At 46.9% G+C, this 20,247-nt stretch overlaps 1 protein-coding gene across 1 annotated transcript in view; it reads right to left on the minus strand.

Annotated features, from left to right (window-relative positions):
• Nucleotides 1-1,323: 1,323 nt before the first annotated feature.
• Nucleotides 1,324-20,247, minus strand: part of LOC138357549 (pregnancy zone protein-like) — a 657,491-nt gene continuing 638,567 nt past the window's right edge. Inside the window, exons 15-20 of the mRNA XM_069314408.1 lie at nucleotides 14,946-15,171; nucleotides 13,403-13,631; nucleotides 6,907-7,133; nucleotides 3,978-4,060; nucleotides 2,221-2,342; nucleotides 1,324-1,557 (exon numbers count right to left, since the gene is read on the minus strand). Coding sequence (XP_069170509.1) covers nucleotides 1,339-1,557; nucleotides 2,221-2,342; nucleotides 3,978-4,060; nucleotides 6,907-7,133; nucleotides 13,403-13,631; nucleotides 14,946-15,171 — 1,106 coding nt within the window. The 3' untranslated portion in view covers nucleotides 1,324-1,338. The remainder of the gene's footprint in view (nucleotides 1,558-2,220; nucleotides 2,343-3,977; nucleotides 4,061-6,906; nucleotides 7,134-13,402; nucleotides 13,632-14,945; nucleotides 15,172-20,247) is intronic.

A 20,247-nucleotide genomic window follows, 5' to 3' on the forward strand; every position in this document is an offset into this window, starting at 1 on the left:
TAACGATGAGCCAAATGTAGATGAAAGCCAGTTGTAACGTTGAGCCAGCTGTAACTGAGCCATCTGTAACGGTGAGCCAGCTGAAACAGTGAGCCAGCTCTAACAGAGCAAGCTGTAACGGTGAGCCAGATGTAGAAGTAAACCAGCTGTAACGGTGAGCCAGCTGTAACGGTGAGCCAACTGTAACGTTGAGCCAGCTCTGACTGAGCCATCTGTAACGTCGAGCCAGCTGTAACGTTGAGCCAGCTTTAACTGAGCCAGCTGTAACAATGAGCCAGCTGTAACGGTGAGCCAGTCAGATACCAATCAAGTGGTAACCCGGCATCTGGTCCCCGCGGTGTTCCACACTCTGGATGCCATCGACAGTAGAGTACAAATTTCGGCGTTTTAAAGGTATTTTATCAATTATAATCATTGTGATAATTAGCATATACCTCCTTAGTTTGGTACCCAACCACTTGGGCTGGACGGTAGAGTGACGGTCTCGTTTCATGCAGGTTGGCGTTCAATTCCCGACCGGGGATTGAACGCCAAGTAGTTGGGCACCATTCCTTTCTCCCGTCCCATCCCAAATCCTTATCCTGTCCCCTTCCAAGTGCTATATAGTCGTGATGGCTTGGGGCTTTCCCCAGGCAATTCCCTTCACTTCCATAGTTTGGTTCGTCTAGTTTCAAATGCTTATTGTTAGCACAGTGGTCTACGTCTTTGGTTAATAACCTGGGGGTTTATTCTCTTGGACAGAAACGGTTGAACATTTTTTCCTTGCGCACGATGTTTACCTAGCGGTAAATAGGTAATTAAGTAGCAGTAAATAGATACTCACCTAGCAGTAAATAGATACTCACCTAGCAGTAAATAGATACTCACCTAACAGTAAATAGATACTCACCTAGCAGTAAATAAGTACTCACCTAGCAGTAAATAGGTACTCGAGAATTTCTAAAGTGTAGTAGAGCCACCAGGGTTAGCTATAGTTGACTACGGGGGACCTGGAATAAGCCCAAGTACGGGCTCTCTGCCTGACGACGATATCAATAAGAGACGTATACCACATTGCTAGAGTTTGCTGACGAGGCAGCCAGAGTTGTTCTGAAGCACATGTAAACTCCGGCCCACACTTGTTCACAGTAAACTAACGCGTTTAGCATTAACTCAGGTTATAAACATGGGCACGTCCAGGAACCATTGTGGGCCGTAGTTTTGATGACTAATACGGGATCACCATAGCCCGTGCTGCTTGGAACTTTTGTTCCAAGTAGCTGAATCTAAAACAACAACAACATTACTTAGCTTGAGGGACAGCAGGTACTGACCAGTCATCACCCACGTTGTTAGACCTCAGACCGACCATAGCCAGAAATATTGGCTAACTGTCCTTACATAGATAGAGATAATAATGAGGTTACCGGTCTTCATGTAGGTGAGGAGCCTCCTGGTGGTCTCCGGGGTGGTCTGGTTGGAGGCCTTCAGGTACTGCATGATGAAGATGTTGGGCACGAAGTTGATCATGTTCTGCTCCCCACACCCGTACGGCATCCGGATCAGGCTCCCCAAATTCTTCAAGGAATTATGGAAATATTCTGGGTTATAATGTGTTAAGAAGCCGTTGCACATGCACCAAGCATCCACCGTTGTATGCATGCAACACGGTGTATGTAAAGTGCATGCAACACTTTATTATTAGTGTCATCAGCAAGTCTCTTTCACTTCACAAGAAATTACAGTGTAATAATTTCTTGTGATGTCAAAGCAGAAGGAAAATTATATTTAAAATGACTACTATAAGAACTATATAAGATGATATTTAAACGGAGATTGAATTATTGTTCTAAATATTTGAAAAATAATTGTTTCATTAATTTACTAAACTTCAAAGAAAGGACACCACAAAATTTTATAAAAATAGAGAATGGAGCATTAATTGTTCTATAGTATCCAGCATGAAAGTCGATAAGGCATATAATTTTTATTTTAATCAATTAGTGTATATAAAGAGATCATGACGCCCAAACAGGTGATATGAGAGCCCAGAATATCTTACCTGACAATGGTATTGAGCTGCACTAATGTTTACTCTGATGCATGTTAGTATGTAACCAACATATGGGGGGATATTGCTCACCTTGTTACACTGATCTCTCAACAAGATAGTCCCTATGGTTTAAGGTTTACACATAACTATCACAGAGAACATGAGTGAGTGAGTGAGTGAGTGAATACCTCGAGTGTGAGAGCGATGAGGTCACCGACGGCCGTGACCCAGCCTCGCTCTGACCCCTCCACCATGACCTGTGGGGTCTCCAGCTCCCACGCCTCCAGCGAGTCCTCGCCAGTCTCAAAGTCTGCAACAACAACAAATATACTTCACCAAATATCTAAACAATATACAATGAGTATTTCCTAAAACAAGTCTTGTGTAGGTCATTTCTAATACAAAAATAATGGCTAGCACTGAAACAAAATTTTGGTAGAGCAGTGTGAGGACTGCATAAATAACTCTAGATGGGGTACCAAGTGATGTCCGGGTCTCTCTCCCCCCCCCCACCCCTCCTCCTCACTCCAACTCCCTAATTCTCTGTCATTCCCATCCTACCTCCCTCCATCCAGTAACAGCCGAGAAATCTGCTTGTGAGCAAACTATGAAATTAATAATATTGGGTTGATTGTCCTTAGAGTCGGTCTTTGTAGCAATAGGAGCCAATCCAACTTAAAGAGGGGCATGAGGGGTCGAATGCATCCACCTTTGACGATTACCATACAATAACAATTCACCATGGAAAGTTGAATGAGGCTAATTACAACCATCGCCTCCAACCGAAGATAGACTAACAAGCAGACATTCTCTTTTACAGATATACTAAAGGAGGATACCCGGCTGTGCTCGGGTCTCCCTCGCCCCTATCTCCGAATCTTCCCCTTCTCATCTTGCTTCCCCTGTCCCGTCTTTTCTTCCCATCTCCTCCCATGTCAAACTTTCTCCCCGTTGATCCCCCCTTCTCTCCTGTACACCTTTTCCAATCTCCCCCTCTCTCCAGTACCCTATTTAAGCATCCTTCTTCTACCCATTGTTCAAGCATTCTTCTTCTACCACCTTTTCCTTGCCTGTGAGCTGCCGACGCCTGACCTTACCACTGTACCGCGGTGGAGTAAGCGGCTGACAGCGCCTTGGTCACCAGTCACTAAACAGCTCCAGGTGATAGTCTCTGATATATATCACATTAGTGTGATTTATCTGTTTATTATTATTAATTATCGTTATCAGTATAATGACAAGGTCAATATCACCAAACATCTCACCGAGTCTAGTGTAAGAGAGAGATGGGACTGATGGCATATGATCATGCAAAATGATCTGGTCGTTAGCCGCGTGAAGCACCAATGTAGAGTTGGGCCTAGAGCTTAAGTAACGAGCCGAGTGTTGACAGTCTCAGTGTCTGTCACCCTCAGTGACTGATCACTGAGGGTGACAGTCACACTGATCACTGAGGGTGACAGTCACACTGATCACTGAGGGTGACAGACACACTGATCACTGAGGGTGACAGTCACACTGATCACTGAGGGTGACAGTCACACTGATCACTGAGGGTGACAGTCACACTGATCACTGAGGGTGACAGTCACACTGATCACTGAGGGTGACAGTCACACTGACCACTGAGGGTGACAGTCACACTGATCACTGAGGGTGACAGTCACACTGACCACTGAGGGTGTCAGTCACACTGATCACTGAGGGTGACAGTCACACTGATCACTGAGGGTGACAGTCACACTGATCACTGAGGGTGACAGTCACACTGATCACTGAGGGTGACAGTCACACTGATCACTGAGGGTGACAGTCACACTGATCACTGAGGGTGACAGTCACACTGATCACTGAGGGTGACAGTCACACTGATCACTGAGGGTGACAGTCACACTGATCACCGAGGGAGGTACACGGCTACACAACAATGATGGTAAATCCTTACCTTTAGAGCAGATGTACTTGCTCCAGCTCTTCTCTCTCAGGAACCCCTCGGCCTCCACTGTGATGGGTTTTATCAGTGAGTCTCTGAAAACGATTATAGGAAAGTATTTAAACCATCTCGTTCTATTTATACTAGCATACTGTTTAGCTAGTTTATGAAGAACTATTACAAAGTTATTATGATTGTATTGGATGAATTAAGCAATTAAGTGTATCTCTTGGAGTGTGCTAATCTCTAGGTTCTGGTTTACCCTTATTCACTATTCTTAAAATTTTCTATTTTATCTTTTACGAGTTTCTTTTTGCAAAAAAGGGATAAAAATCTAGAAAAAAGTGCTAAATGTAATGAAATTTCTCTTTTCTGTTGGAGCCCAAGTGGTCTTTGGCCTGCTGGATGTAACAGTGCAAGTATTTTGCACTTATGTAACAGTGCAAGTATTTTGCACTCTTGCACGTATAATTGTGAGTTGTAATTGTGTGTGAGTGTATACGTGTGTGCGTGTTAGTCGAGAGCGAGGTGGTAGTTGGTGAGGTGAGCCTGCACAGCTTTGCTGACAGCAGTACTTTCAACCAAGAAGCCATGTTCTGGCTTGCGAGAGTACCCGCCCCTGGCTCGGCCAGCGAGGTGGTTGAGCAGTGAGAGTGGAACCTTTGTAAGGGTGAGTACATCCAAGCAGCTTCTCCATCCGGGCTGGTGATTAGCCATCACCCACCCCTGGGTGAACTTGTTAGTGAGGTAAGAGTTCAGTTATGCATTGTCTTAAACCAGAAGTGTGTCTTAGTGGTGACAAGCTAGTAGAGTCTAAACCATTTAGCCATGTATGGTGTGGGCGTGCATGGAGTGGGTGACCCCCCCCCCTTCCTTTTTTAATTTGGTCAATATTATGTTAAATAATTGGATGTTAAAATGTTAAATATCAATTGCTGTAAATTGAAATAATTTTAAATAATTTGATTCGATAAATTTCTATGTGTAGAATAACAAGCTTGACTTTTGTTCAGTCCTCTCTTTGAACCAATGTCCCCTCAAGTAAGAGTTAAGACTAGAGAAATAACGAGATGAACAAGGTAGGAACGAGAGTGAGGGCACCGTGAGGTGAGTGAGGGAAGGTGTGGCTTGATGAGAGGAGCTCGCGCGCCACCTCGCCTCACTTAACCAGTCGGGTTTACTTAGGAATTTATTTAGAAAGTGATAAATTAAACAGTACTCCTGTCACATTGTTTAAGTGGAATTTATATTTAGTTTCAATGACAGGTGGTGGCAGCAAACATCAGAACATCTTAGAATATCAGTATAGTATAACATCATAGATAGTATAACAGAATAACAGTCTTGTCTACTCTCCCTACTCCTTCTTATCCCTCCTTCCTTCCCCCTCCCACTTCCTTCATTCCTCCTACCTCCACTCTTCCAGTTCGCTCCCCGTTTTCTATCCCCACTCGCTTCTCTCTACCTTAGTTCCCCCCTCAACTTTATCCATGTTATCCAACCTTATCCCCTCCTTTCTTCCTTACTTTGCTTTACTTTTTCACAATCACAGAGTAGATAGAAAAATCAGATGTTATATGGAGATCAAAGCCAGAACCTGGCCTCTTGAGTGAGGTGCAAGAAGCAGGTGACTTGTCAACATCCTCACTGAGGAATCCATCCAGAAAGTCAGTCAAGCTTGACAGACAACTGCAGAGTTCATGGGAAATGAAGCATCAAACCTGCCAAACTATTCATTCCAAACAATTTGTTCACTCAAAACTAGCTCACGCCCGTTAATACTTATGGCCGGCACCAATCGGCTCGAAGCCTCTGCCAAGAGCCTGTTGCAGGTCAGTTCGGAGTGATGCACAAGGAACTGACTAACCTGGCAGGGATGGAGTCTGGGAGCCACCAGAACGAGGCGTTTTATTATATTCAATGATAGTTTTGTGGGAGGAGCCGCTTCATGGCTTCTTGAAGCTAACTAAAGAGCAGAAGGCAAACAAGGAACTAATCAGGGAGGCTGAGGAGAAACGGCAGGTCTTAGGTCAAACAAGACCGACTGGGACCAGGAACTTTCACCAAATCCCCAGTGAGCACAATATCCAAGAGTGGTGCTGGTTCGACGATGCATCAGCATTATCAAAGTAAATTAAACGTTGATGACGTTGATTCGGCGTTGAATTGGCGCTGTTCTTGGATACTGAGCCCACTGTGTTGGGCCCACAAGACCCGGTTAAACCATGTAAACCTCTAAGCCCAAAGTCCTCGACATTTTTAAAGAAAAAACTGCAGCCAAAGTTGCATATTTACGATATCAGAGGCCTGAGGGCAGACCACAAGCTGCTTAGCTTTCCTGACACAAAGAACGGGATACCCAGGGAGTGGGGTCTGCCAACATAGCACCCACGAGGCAGAATCGGGAGCACGAAGACCTGCCAGGCATCAGTCATCTCGGGACCCCTCCGGGAACCACCTGAATCATTCTTGGCCAGAGAAGTAGAAGACAACAACCGAACAAACCGCCCACCAGTGACCAAGAACAGACCTCAGCCTGCAGAGGAGAGCATGAAGCTCCCCAACTCTGCAGCCTCATCTCCCCAGCCAGAGTGCATGCGGATTATCCATTACCTATGGATAATCTGCCATGCACTCTGGCAGGGGTAAAGGATAATCCCTATGCACTCAGGCTGGTAATGGAGTTCTTCACTCTGCCGCATTGCTCAAATTGATTTTATCATAGATATTATCACATAAAGATTATTTACTTGTGTATTACCATTATTATTATTATTATTATTATTATTATTATTATTATTATTATTATTATTATTATTATTATTATTATCATTATTATTATTATTATTATCATTATTATTATTATTATTATTATTATTAAAATCCTCATCATGACTTGAATGCTGATGAGTAGTGAGGAAAGAAGGAATATTTTGCTGACCTTCTGTTGATGGATGAATCTCCGGAGCCGCAGGGCTGCGAGTACTCATGGTCGACGAAGGCAGCTACGCTAATGTTGACTTCTCCGATCACCAGGGGTTTGATCCTCACTATGTGAACGACCTTGTCGTGTGCCGGGACACAAGAGCTACGCTTCCCGAGCACAATCTGCTCAGTCGCCTCCTCCAAGATCTGGTACTCCTCACTCTCCTGCACCCTCACAGACACCTAAACCAAGACAGTAGACACATAAGTATGAATGGCATCATTAATGTTTTGAGTGACTTGAAGCAGTTACCGCTCCAGGATGATCTGTGAATGGCATGACTTAAGTTAGAATGAGGAGGTTAGACATTATCGTAAGTCACTGTTAGAAGAAGGAGCAAAGCCTAACACAGTCTGTATCTCTGGAAGCCAGGAAGACTGTGTAGCACAGTCTGTGTCGCTGGAAGCCAGGAAGACTGTGTAGCACAGTCTGTGTCGCTGGACGCCAGGAAGACTGTGTAGCACAGTCTGTGTCGCTGGAAGCCTAGAAGACTGTACTCACCTAGTTGTGCTTGCGGGGGTTGAGCTCTGGCTCTTTGGTCCCGCCTCCCAACCGTCAATCAACAGGTGAACAGGATCCTGAGCCTATTGGGCTCTATCATAACTACATTTGAACTGTGTATGGAGTCAGCCTCCACCACATCACTTACTAATGCATTCCATTTGTCAATCACTCTGACACTAAAAAGTTCTTTCTAATATCTCTGTGGCTCATTTGGGCACTCAGTTTCCACCTGTGTCCCATAGTGCGTGTGCCCCTTGTGTTAAATAGCCTGTCTTTATCAACCCTGTCGATACCCTTGAGAATCTTGAATGTGGTGATCATGTCCCCCCTAACTCTTCTGTCTTCCAACGAAGTGAGGTTTAATTCCCGTAGTCTCTCCTCGTAGTTCATTCCTCTCAGCTCGGGTACTAGTCTGGTGGCAAACCTTTGAACCTTTTCCGGTTTAGTGTTATGCTTGACTACATATGGACTCCATGCTGGAGCCGCATACGCCAGGATTAGTCTGACATATGTGGTATATAATGTTCTGAAAAATTCCTTACACAAGTTTCTAAAGGCTGTTCTTATGTTAGCCACCTGGCATATGCTGCTGATGTTATCCTCTTGATATGAGCTTCAGGGGACAGGTCTGGCATGATATCAACCCCCTGGTCTTTCTCTCTCTCTGACTCTTGAAGTATTTCATCTCCCAAATGATACCTTGTACCTGGTCTCCTGCTTCCTACCCCTATCTTCATTACATTACATTTGCTTGGGTTAAACTCTAATAGCCATTTGTTCGACCATTCCTGCAGCTTGTCCAGGTCTTCCTGAAGCCTCAAGCTGTCCTCCTCTGTCTTAATCCTTCTCATAATTTTGGCGTCTTCAGTAAACATTGAGAGGAATGAGTTTATACCCTCTGGGAGATCTCTTACGTATATCAGAAAAAGGATAGGCAAAAGAACAGAGCCCTGTGGGACTCCACTGGTGACTTCACGCCATTCTGAGGTCTCACCCCTCACTGTAACTCTCTGCTTCCTATTGCTTAGGTACTCCCTTATCCACTGGAGCGTGCTACCAGTTACTCCTGCCTGTTTCTCCAGCTTATACATCAACCTTTTATGGGGTACTGTGTCAAAGGCTTTCCGACAGTCCAAAAAAAATGCAGTCCGCCCACCCTTCTCTTTCTTGTTTAATCTTTGTCACCTGATCGTAGAATTCTATCAATCCTGTAAGGCAAGATTTACCCTCCCTGAACCCATGTTGATGGGTTGTCACAAAGTCTCTTCTCTCCAGATGTGTTACTAGGTTTCTTCTCACAATCTTCTCCATCACCTTGCATGGTATACAAGTTAAGGACACTGGCCTGTAGTTCAGTGCCTCTTGACTGTCACCCTTTTTGTATATTGGTACTACATTAGCAGTCTTCCATATTTCTGGTAGATCTCCCGTTTCCAGTGACCTACTATACACTATGGAGAGTGGCAAGCAAAGTGTTCCTGCACACTCTTTCAATACCCATGGTGAGATTCCGTCCGGCCCAACAGCTTCTCACATCCAGCTCCAATAGGTGCTCCTTAACCTCATCTCTTGTAATTTCGAACCTATCCAAGGTCACCTGGTTGCTGCCACCTCTCCTAGCGCCGCGACTTCTCCCTCTTCTATTGTAAAGACCTCCTGGAACCTTTGTTGAGTTCTTCACACACCTCTTTGTCATTCTCTGTGAACCTGTCCTCGCCCACCCTAAGTTTCATCACCTGTTCCTTCACTGTTGTCTTCCTCCTGATGTGACTGTGTAGTAGCTTTGGTTCGGTCTTGACTTTATTAGCTATATCATTTTCATACCTTTTCTCAGCTGCTCTTCTCACACTGACATACTCGTTCCTAGTTCTCTGGTATCTCACTCTACTTTCTGGTGTTCTGTTATTACGGAAGTTCCTCCATGCCCTCTTGTTCAGCTCTTTTGCTTTCATACATTCCTTATTAAACCACGGATTCTTCCTTTGCTTCTCTGGTTTTTCCTGTCGGGCTGGGACAAACCTGCTTACAGCCTCCTGACATTTTTGGATGACATAGTCTATCATGTCTTGTATGGACTTGGTTCCGAGTTCTGTGTCCCAATGTATATCCCATAGGAATTTATTCATTTCCTCATAGTTTCCCTTTCGGTACGCCAGCCCTTTGGTTCCCAGTTCTTTTTTGGGGGTGATAATTCCCAGCTCAACCAGGTACTCAAAGCTCAATACACTATGATCACTCATTCCCAAGGGGGATTCCAACTTAACTTCCCTTATATCCGACTCATTTAGGGTAAATATCAGATCAAGCAAGGCTGGTTCATCCCTCCTCTCATTCTTGTCGGTCCCTTGACGTGTTGACTTAGAAAGTTTCTTGTTGCCACATCCAGCAGCTTAGCTCTCCATGTGGGTCTCTGTTCCCCCAATCTATCTTCCCATGGTTGAAGTCTCCCATGATTAGAAGTCTGGATCCGTTCCTGCTAGCCACAGAAGCTGCTCTCTCTATTATATTGATGGTGGCCAAGTTGTTTCTATCATATTCCTGTCTGGGTCTTCTGTCATTCGGTGGGGGGTTATATATGACTACTATAATAATTTTCTGTCCTCCAGTTGCTATGGTGCCTGAAATGTAGTCACTGAAACCTTCACAGTTCTGAATTACCAGTTCAGAATTGTTCTTCACAGTTCTTCGAAACTCCAACCTTCTCTTAGTAGCAGAGCTACACCACCTCCTCCTCTCCCTTCTCTCTCTTTCCTCACTAGATAGTAGCCCTGTGGAAACACTGCATTTGTTATGATTTTCGTTAACTTTGTTTTTGTGAGTACTATTATGTCTGAGTTTTCTTCTAGTGCCCATTCTTCAAGTTTACTTGTTTTATTTGATATCCCATCTATGTTAGTGTACATCGCCTTGAAGCTCACTTTCTTCTGTTCATTTTCATGTCCCTTTCTTGGCAAGCATTCTGCTGGTGTGGGAAGCTGTTCTGTGGGTGAGAGGATTTGTGAGGTGGTTTGCAGAGTCTCAGAGGATTTTGGGGTGGGGGGTGGGGGGTTTAAGGGAAGGGGGGACAGGTATGGTGTGGTTTAAGGAGGTAGGGGGGACATGGAGGATACGGGGTGAGGGGGGAGGAGGGATAGGGAGGGTATGGGATGAAGGGGGAGGGGGACAGGGGGAAAAAGGTGGGAGGGGGGACATGATGGGAATGAGGAAGGGGTGTCAGGGTCAGAATGGGGTGAGGGGGAGGGAGGGTTGGGTGGGAGCAGGTAGGGTGAAGGGAAGGGAGGGTTTCTATGCAGAGGGGGGTGGTGGTGTGGCCCTCCCCTCTGGTGTTGCTGGGATGCTGGTTTTGGGTTCTCCTCTTGTCTCTGGGACTGTTGTGCTAAGGGCTGTGATTTCCTGGTTTGCTCCTCTCTCCCTGCGCTTTCTCCTTGCCTCTGCTGCCCTGGCTCTCTCCTCCTTCGTCCTGTCCCTCTGCAGGAATACTTTTTTGTATCCCTCCATATGCTGCAGACGATTCTTCCTTTTGAGAATGTCCTCCTTCGTGGTTTCGTTTGTAAACACCACCTTTAAATGTCGGTTTCTGTTCTTGTTGTACCAGCCCAACCAGAAAACCTTCTCTATGTTATGTACAGCCCCTTCCATCTGTAACCCCTTCAGTAGCCCATGTACTGCCTCTCTATCCTTGCCATTTCATTCTTGCCTGTTGTCATTCTTGCCAGATCCTTCCTGTTCTTTGATGACTACAACTACCACTGATCTTTTTTTCTCTCCAGCAGTTGAGTGGTGCACCTTGCTGCTTCCTGTGACGTAGCTGCTTGCATCGCTACCTCCCTCACTGTGTCCATTGCTTCTGAGCTCTTTTTCAGTATATCCGCAAATGTATCAGGTACAGAGGCATTTCCTTCCAATGTAACATTCCCACCTTCCCTTTAGATGATAATCTGATGCTCAGTCTCTTTATTTTTCTCTGTGAGAGATTTGATCTCCTCCCTTGCTGATGCTAGCTCACTTTGCAGATTGTTAATTGTAATCCACATTTCATTCATCTCCCTCCTGAATTCCTCTAGAATTTGGGTTAGCAATTCCTTTGTTTGATCTCCCTGGCTGCTTCCCGTCTCCCTGTTGCGGCCTCCTGCCATTTTGTCCCTTGTCAAGAGAGAGAGAGAGAGCAAGAGAGCAAGAAAGAGAGCAAAAGAGAGCAAGAGAGAGCGAACAAGAGAGAGAGAGCAAGAGAGCAAGAGAGAGAGAGCAAGAGAGAGAGAGAGCAAGAGAGAGAGAGAGAGAGAGAGAGAGAGAGAGAGAGAACGTGTGTGCGCTTGGGATGGGGTTACTAGGAGGTGAGGTGTTCAGCTTACAGCAGGTAAGAGAGGGGGGTGGATTATGAGAGGTTTTATCTCCTTTCCACAAAAGGTGTTAATCCCTTCTAGCCTGTGTGTGTGTGTGTGTGCATACATACGTGGGCTTGAATGCGTGCATGCGTGCTTGTGCGTGCGTGTGCATGCATGCGTGCGTTTACGTGTGTCACTAGTTCCCGGAAGCGGTAACTTCTACCCAGAATGAGCCTGTAACGGTTCTATTGTTACGTAAAGTATGGTGACAAATAAACACAGACACTAAGATACTATATATATATTTGGTCGAATATACAGAAGTACACAGGTGATACTTTGGTGTGAGTTGAGCGCACTGAGCGTCGGTACAGTATCTCGCAAGTGTCTGCTCTAGACCACACTTGAAAGTAGACTAGCCAATGTTCGCTACTCCGCTGCTTAAATGCTCGGGCAACACCTCACCGTGTTGCCCGGGCAACGCCTCACCTCATTCATCTCCAAAGGTTGACAGGAATATTAACAATGCATTTGGAGCGAGTATATTATTGGGATAATCTACTCGCTACAAGCCACACCGAGATTTTAAATATATATAGTATCCTGAACAAGAATTTGATAATATTTTACCTCACACTGTACACCTGATTACTTGACCAGAGAGGGGGGGGGGGGGTACATACCAGTATGATTCCCGCTCACACAACTAGATGAGTAATGATGTATGGTTGACGATGGTGCTCAGTCGTCGCCTTTCCACTTGGTGATTCTCTAAGTGCTAGTAGATTGACGATGTCGATTCTTTTCTACACAAATCTCTGGAGTCACAGTCACCACCCAACAAACACAGTCAGCAGTTCCATGGCTGGCCGTCCCACCTGGCCGTCAGGTCAGGTCAGGTCAGGTCACTACTCGGTCCTCCACGCTGTATGCACCGGTGATTCCACTAGCTAAATTTTTTTTTTTTGCACTATCGCTAGCGATATGACTATGCTATGTAGCACCCTGCTAGCTACACACTGCAAGAGGTGTGATCTAGCCTCAATAATCCTTTAATGTCCCGAGAAATTGACGAATTTCCGCGTACCTCGCTAATCGCGTGTGTCTTCTACCGTCGCTGGCCTACTACCCGTCGCTGTGTGTGTGTGTGTGTGTGTGTGTGTGTGTGTGTGTGTGTGTGTTTGCGTGTGTGTGTGTGTGTGTTCACCTAGTTGTGTTTTGCGAGGGTTAAGCTTTGCTCTTTCGGCCCGCCTCTCAACTGTCAATCAACTGTTTACTAACTACTTTTTTTCCCGACCACACACACACACACACACCTAAGGAAGCAGCCCGTAACAGCTGACTAACTCCCAGGTACCTATTTACTGCTAGGTAATAGGGGCATTCAGGGTGAAAGAAACTTTGCCCATTTGTTTCTGCCTCGTGCAGGAATCGAACCCGCGCCACAGAATTACGAGTCCTGCGCGCTATCCACCAGGCTACGAGGCCCCGTGTGTGTGTGTGTGTGTGTGTGTGTGTGTGTGTGTGTGTGTGTGTGTGTGTGTGTGTGTGTGTGTGTGTGTGTGTGTGTGTCTGTGTGTGTGAGTGTTGATGGCAAGTCAGAGATAAAGAGGCGGACTTACAGGTATGGGTTGGTCGAGGTAGTTGAAGACAGACATCTTGACGGGGAGGATCTCTCCACGCTTGAGAGAGGGGGGAAGGGTGAGGTCGACGAAGAAGGGGGTGAAGGTGGTGATGGACTTCCTCTGGGAGAGTCCTACGCCCTTCTGTGGGTGGGCACACACGGCCTTGCCCACCCACTGTGTGATGGTGTCCGGTACAGTCACCTGCTGGGTGCTCACGCCTGACGACCTGCCAACAACCACACTCAACACTAATTATTACATTTACACCTTTATGCCAAAACTGTAACCAAGTTCATAATTATTCCAACCCTGATTATATATTCCGATTTCAATTATTACTGAGATCTCCCAGTAGAAGTGATGATTAGTGAAGGAGTGTTCATCATCCTCATCATACTTACGCATCTCAGGAGGCCGTGATTTACGCTGCACCAATTGCTCATCACCCTCCAGTTACAGTACAACAATTGACCATCACGTGCAACTCCACACAGTCAATCAGCTCCTCCACCAACCGACACGTCGACAGCCTTCCCCTCCACCTACCGACATGTTGACAACCAGCTCCTCCACCCACCGACATGTCGACAACCAGCCCCTCCACCCACCGACACCCAGCCCCTCCACCCACCGACACGTCGACAACCAGCCCCTCCTCCCACCGACATGTTGACAACCAGCTCCTCCACCCACCGACATGTTGACAACCAGCCCCTCCACCCACCGACACGTCGACACCCAGCCCCTCCACCCACCGACACGTCGACAACCAGCCCCTCCACCTACCGACATGTTGACAACCAGCCCCTCCACCCACCGACACGTCGACACCCAACCCCTCCACCCACCGACACGTCGTCAACCAGCCCCTCCACCCACCGACACTTCGACACCCAACCCCTCCACCCACCGACACGTCGACAACCAGCCCCTCCACCCACCGACACCCAACCCCTCCACCCACCGACATGTCGACAACCAGCCCCTCCACCCACCGACACGTCGACACCCAGCCCCTCCACCCACCGACACGTCGTCAACCAGCCCCTCCACCCACCGACACGTCGACAACCAGCCCCTCCACCCACCGACACGTCGACAGCCAGCCCCTCCACCCACCGACACCAAACCCCTCCACCCACCGACACGTCGACAGCCAACCCCTCCACCCACCGACACGTCGACAGCCAGCCCCTCCACCCACCGACACCCAACAACTCCACCCACCGACACGTCGACAGCCAACCCCTCCACCCACCGACACGTCGATAACCAGCCCCGCCACCCACCGATAAACAGTGCATGAATGCGTGACACTAGAGGAAGATAAGTGTGAAGTTCTTTAAGTAAGTGGAATGAAATGTCAGTTGTCGTGTTCTGCATGAAAGTGGATTATAATGCATTCTGGATTTGAACATTTGCTGGAAACCTTTGGAAATAAAGACCAAATACAGCCCCCAATATGGTCTGTGAAGATCAGTGTTCACAGACAAACAAAACGGAACACCTTCACACCTAAATCTATAAGCTGGAGACTTACGGGACAACGATGATGTCCCAGAGCCAAGTCTCCGGGAAATTGGTCCTAGGAACATCTGGCTGTTGTTCGCTGCCTTTCTTACTGGCGCTGTCTGTGGCGAAGGCCGGCGGGGGTGACTGAGGCCGGGCGGCGGCGGGCGCAATATCACCAGCGAGGCCGCTACCAAAACCACCCACATGTGCACCTACACTCAATAGGTACAACCCCTCTGAATAGGGACGACGCTCTGTAAAGTGAAGAGTTTTTATGTTCATCAGATGATTCAAGTTAAGTAATTACCCCCACCTCTCTAATATAATTGAGGCGAGAGCCGGCGTGTCTCGGGTCTCCCAGCACAGCCCAGCTAGCAATACTTCACAAGCAACACTGTCTCCACCACAACACATTTGCTGCCCTTCTAAGGCAGGCGGTCACATATCAACCATACTTACACTCCATTATAATTTATTCATATATTGTTATTTTATTTTAATAAATATTTGTTAAAAAGTTACAGATAACACACACTTTTTCTTTTAACACAAAACATTATTTCGCTCAACGTTAATATTTTATTTATTTTTACTAAATACGTAATTGAAGTGTTTTCGCTTCCCCGTTCATCAAGGACCAGCAGCTGGCGCTGTTTTTGTTGATAATCCATGTTGGTGTCACTAATTAACATTTACCTTATGCGTACAGCGTTGTGCACCTACACCACGGTAGTGTGCACAACACTAGCAGGGGTAACATGTGCACCTACACCACGGTAGTGTGCACAACACTAGCAGGGATAACATGTGCACCTACACCACGGTAGTGTGCACAACACTAGCAGGGATAACATGTGCACCTACACCATGGTAGTGTGCACAACACTAGCAGGGATAACATGTGCACCTACACCACGGTAGTGTGCACAACACTAGCAGGGGTAACATGTGCACCTACACCACGGTAGTGTGCACAACACTAGCAAGGGTAACATGTGCACCTACACCACGGTAGTGTGCACAACACTAGCAGGGATAACATGTGCACCTACACCACGGTAGTGTGCACAACACTAGCAGGGGTAACATGTGCACCTACACCACGGTAGTGTGCACAACACTAGCAGGGGTAACATGTGCACCTACACCAAGGTAGTGTGCACAACACTAGCAGGGGTAACATGTGCACCTACACCACGGTAGTGTGTACAACACTAGCGGGGGATAACATGTGCACCTACACCACGGTAGTGTGCACAACACTAGCAGGGGTAACATGTGCACCTACACCACGGTAGTGTGCACAACACTAGCAGGGATAACATGTGCACCTACACCACGGTAGTGTGCACAACACTAGCAGGGGTAACACCATGTGCACCTACACCACGGTAGTGTGCACAACACTAGCAGGGGTAACATGTGCACCTACACCACGGTAGTGTGCACAACACTAGCAGGGGTAACATGTGCACCTACACCAGCGTAGTGTGCACAACACTAGCAGGGATAACATGTGCACCTACACCACGGTAGTGTGCACAACACTAGCGGGGGTAACATGTGCACCTACACCAGCGTAGTGTGCACAACACTAGCAGGGATAACATGTGCACCTACACCACGGTAGTGTGCACAACACTAGCAAGGGTAACATGTGCACCTACACCAGCGTAGTGTGCACAACACTAGCAGGGGTATCATCATGTGCACCAACACCACAGACCCAAGCCTCCAGTCTGAGTCAGCATATCAAATCACTCTGGTCATTAAGAGAGTAATTGCTAAACATTTGCTCATGTTAATGTGGACTAACATTACTGAGCTTGAAGCAAACAAAAGTGTAATTTTATCACTTATATTATCTAACAAACAATCGCTATAACAGAGATTGTTGGAGACACTTATGTCCGCGATGGACATGTGACACATTTATTGTGTTTGTGTAAGACTTCAAATACTTGATTCCTTCGATATTTGTACATCTATAACTGGGAGGAAAAAATTGCTTAAAAATCGTATAAATTGCTTGTTTCGAATTGAGGCTGTGAAATGTTTCTGCATTCTATCTATGTTAAGTTTATTCTGTTCAAGCGTGTGAGAACTCGAGGATCAGCTAAAATTTGTCTTTGAGTTTGACTTAATATATTATTATTATTATTACTAGAATTATAAATTTCGGGCTTTTTACTTAGAGCTGATATATAAATATAAATTTACATGTTAACAGTTGAAAAATCTAAATGGACAACTAATGTGCATTTCAAATTTGTGATTTAATAATGTAATAGAATCATGTAATAGAATTGTGAATTCTATTACATGCTGAATATGATGTGATTTTATGGAAGTAGGAGGAGAAAGGTGCTCCTGGTCTTGTTTGGCAGTAAATATGCTGTACAAATAACAGTGCAAAATATTTGTAGCAATAGAGACAGTTACAATCATGTAACACTTACAATTAGAAGTCTGAGAAAAACTGCTTGTTACGGCCCTCTCGGGTCGCAACCGGGTTCTTTCTCTGATGTTGTTAGAGGTAGGGTATCCGGCCCCAAGCTAGTAGTGGCTTTCAAGGGATGTGATCCGTAACGCAAGTAAATTAAAGGAAAAGGGAGACAAAGACAAAAACTTAATAATATAATTATTACCGTCACCATAAATAATATATATAAAAGGTTACACGGGGGAGGGGTATAAACACTATTGTACAACGTTGTCTTCTTCTGAAGACTCTGGACGTTCACGGTGCTCAACAATGCTAAGCTCTTGGTCCTCTTGTGGCCTCACTATGAATCCTTCGATCCTCTTGAGTCTACCCTGGCCACAGGCCAGCCAAATCACAGTTCCACTGGGGGCACCATCGTGGAGGCCGTCAACCACAAATCCAGCCTGGCGCTGGCAGGTTGCAATCAGCAATGCTGGTTAGGCCACTCCACGACTGATACTAGGGTAGCGAGCCCTAGTCAGGAGCCTCGTGTGATCCCACAGATCACTCTCCTCACCACAACACCCCAGTGGTTAAGCGTCTCCACCAGTCAGTCCCGGGTACAACAATCCCTCAGCTGCCACATCACAGGCAGGCTAACACCTCAGTGTTCATCCGGGGGGTGACTCACAGCTGCTGCAGCAAATACTTGGAGACAAGACGGCTGCCTTGGGTAGACTGATCCCACTTCCATTACAGCAGTCCCAGGTCGACTCTGTAATCAGACACGTCATCAGTACCGGTTACACTCTAGGGCATTTCACTTACCGGCTTAGACACAAACGCCCACCTATCCACTCCATAGATGGCGTTGCTGTCTAAGCGCCACCTCACCAGAGGTCAGCAGCGGCTGTGTTATGAGCTGATCAGGACGGGAAACTAGCCCTTGTGGCTGGTATTTCTCGTCCTTACTAGATGGCGCCGTCCATTTGGAGGGGGTTTCGGGAGCTGACCCACAGATGGCGCGGTCGTCACTGCTCCGAGCTCGGACGCTGGGCTCCGGTCCGTAACACCTCCCCACCAAAAAGAATTTGGTTTGGGGTTCTATAAAGAAAAACACAAACCAAATTAGTACGTGGATACAACTCCACACGGACTCACGTACACTATAAACTGGAGTGATGAGGCTGTCTTGTCCACAGAACTGTCCTAAGGAGAAACCCTGGCACAATGGAAACTTGAAGATAGAAGACAATGACCTGCCTGATGTAATCTTCCACACTTCCACTGCGATGTCAAGCAGGGGCTTAATCTCAAGTGTCCTGAGTAAGGACTGGTATAAACACGACCTGGGGCGACTCGACACTTCCCTGTGTCGTGGCACCGATGATGGCTGGTTACAGACGGCATTTCTAGTACCGGTCCGGTAGTTCTTCAGGGAGACGGGAACCTGGAATACAGGGGTCAGATAATTTAGAGTGATAGTGATAGTTAAATCAGTACTCACAGCATATTCCTCTACTAGGCCCACACCTAGTCCCAACAGGGCTGCTCGTACATCGAGGATGACATTCGCTCTGCCACCGTCAGGTCGACCAACGTTCCGTATAACGCTGCATTTAGGCTCAGCAATCACGCGGGGGGTGTCATCCTGTCAGAAACAGTTACTCATAATATCACATCTCGTACCTCCTGTATCTACCATCACCTTCCAGGTCCCTTCTTCGACTGCACTACTCACAGTGCACGTCTCCAATCCCTGGGGTCTCTTCACGATGTTCATGGGAGGCATCATCCGTCGGGTCGTCCACTGGTCCTTACTGAGAGCACACACGAGAATAAAACAAAATACCGCTAAGAAACATTTGGTTACCTCAGGGATAAGTTTCACGAGCCTGAAATGTCCATAGCCAGCTATATCCATTAGCCTGGTTTGGACCGAAGAGGGCTCTAGAACCTTCACACATACCTCACATACCTCCGACGTCTGGGGAATCTCTGGCTGGTTCAATGAACGCTGTACCTTGCCATACCGCAAGTACACATCCGCCTTCGCTCCAGACTCTTTGGTATCCTTGGGTACCTGCACACGAGACTTCTCTCCATGCTCAGTTGCCTCTGCCATCGTAACCTCATGTTCCTTATTGGGAGAAGAATCAGGAGACTCTGCTAGGATGCTGTCAATCTGTAGGTGAGAGGAAGGATTAAACATTTTATCTGATTCCGGGTCTGACTGTACCTGGACATTACCACTGCCTGCCGTTACCTCAGACCTTGCTGTTCCGGCCGACTCGTCCACAATCTTGGGATGATTGGTGCTCCAATCTGTCACCAAGTCGTTGGCTAGTATCACGTCAATCCCAGCTATAGGTAGGGTATCGACTACTGCCAACGCACATGTGCCGCTGAAGTAAGGCGAGACGAGATGTATCGGCACTAAAGGGGCGATGTACTGCGTCCTCGGAAACCCAACCAGGATAACCTCTTGTCTCCCATCCACACTCACTCCCTCGGGTAACGAGTTTCTCACGATCAGGGACTGGGCTGCTCCACTATCTCTGAGCACTACTACCGATCTACCAGTATGATCACTCGTTACATACCCGCCTGAAGTGTGTGGGGAAAACAATCTTGGTTCTCCCTGCGTAGTCGTAGACTGGCTTCCTGCTGGTAGTGTCACACAGTTCATCAACATCACCTCCCTACGAGCGCCGTTACCTCTTCTGCCTCGGCACATAGCAGCTACATGCCCTTTCTGCTCACAAGTCCAACACACCATATTCCTCCTCGGACTGTTAAGACTAGTCCTTCGAGGGCTACTTGGGGGCGTCTTCTCAGCGCTTCGTGGGACGGGTCTCTCTTCTTCCTGACTAGGCTTGTCAAACCGGCGTGGGTAATTCCTCGG

The sequence above is a fragment of the Procambarus clarkii genome, chromosome 79 (genome assembly GCF_040958095.1).
Source record: "Procambarus clarkii isolate CNS0578487 chromosome 79, FALCON_Pclarkii_2.0, whole genome shotgun sequence".
Taxonomy (NCBI): Eukaryota; Metazoa; Arthropoda; class Malacostraca; order Decapoda; family Cambaridae; genus Procambarus; species Procambarus clarkii.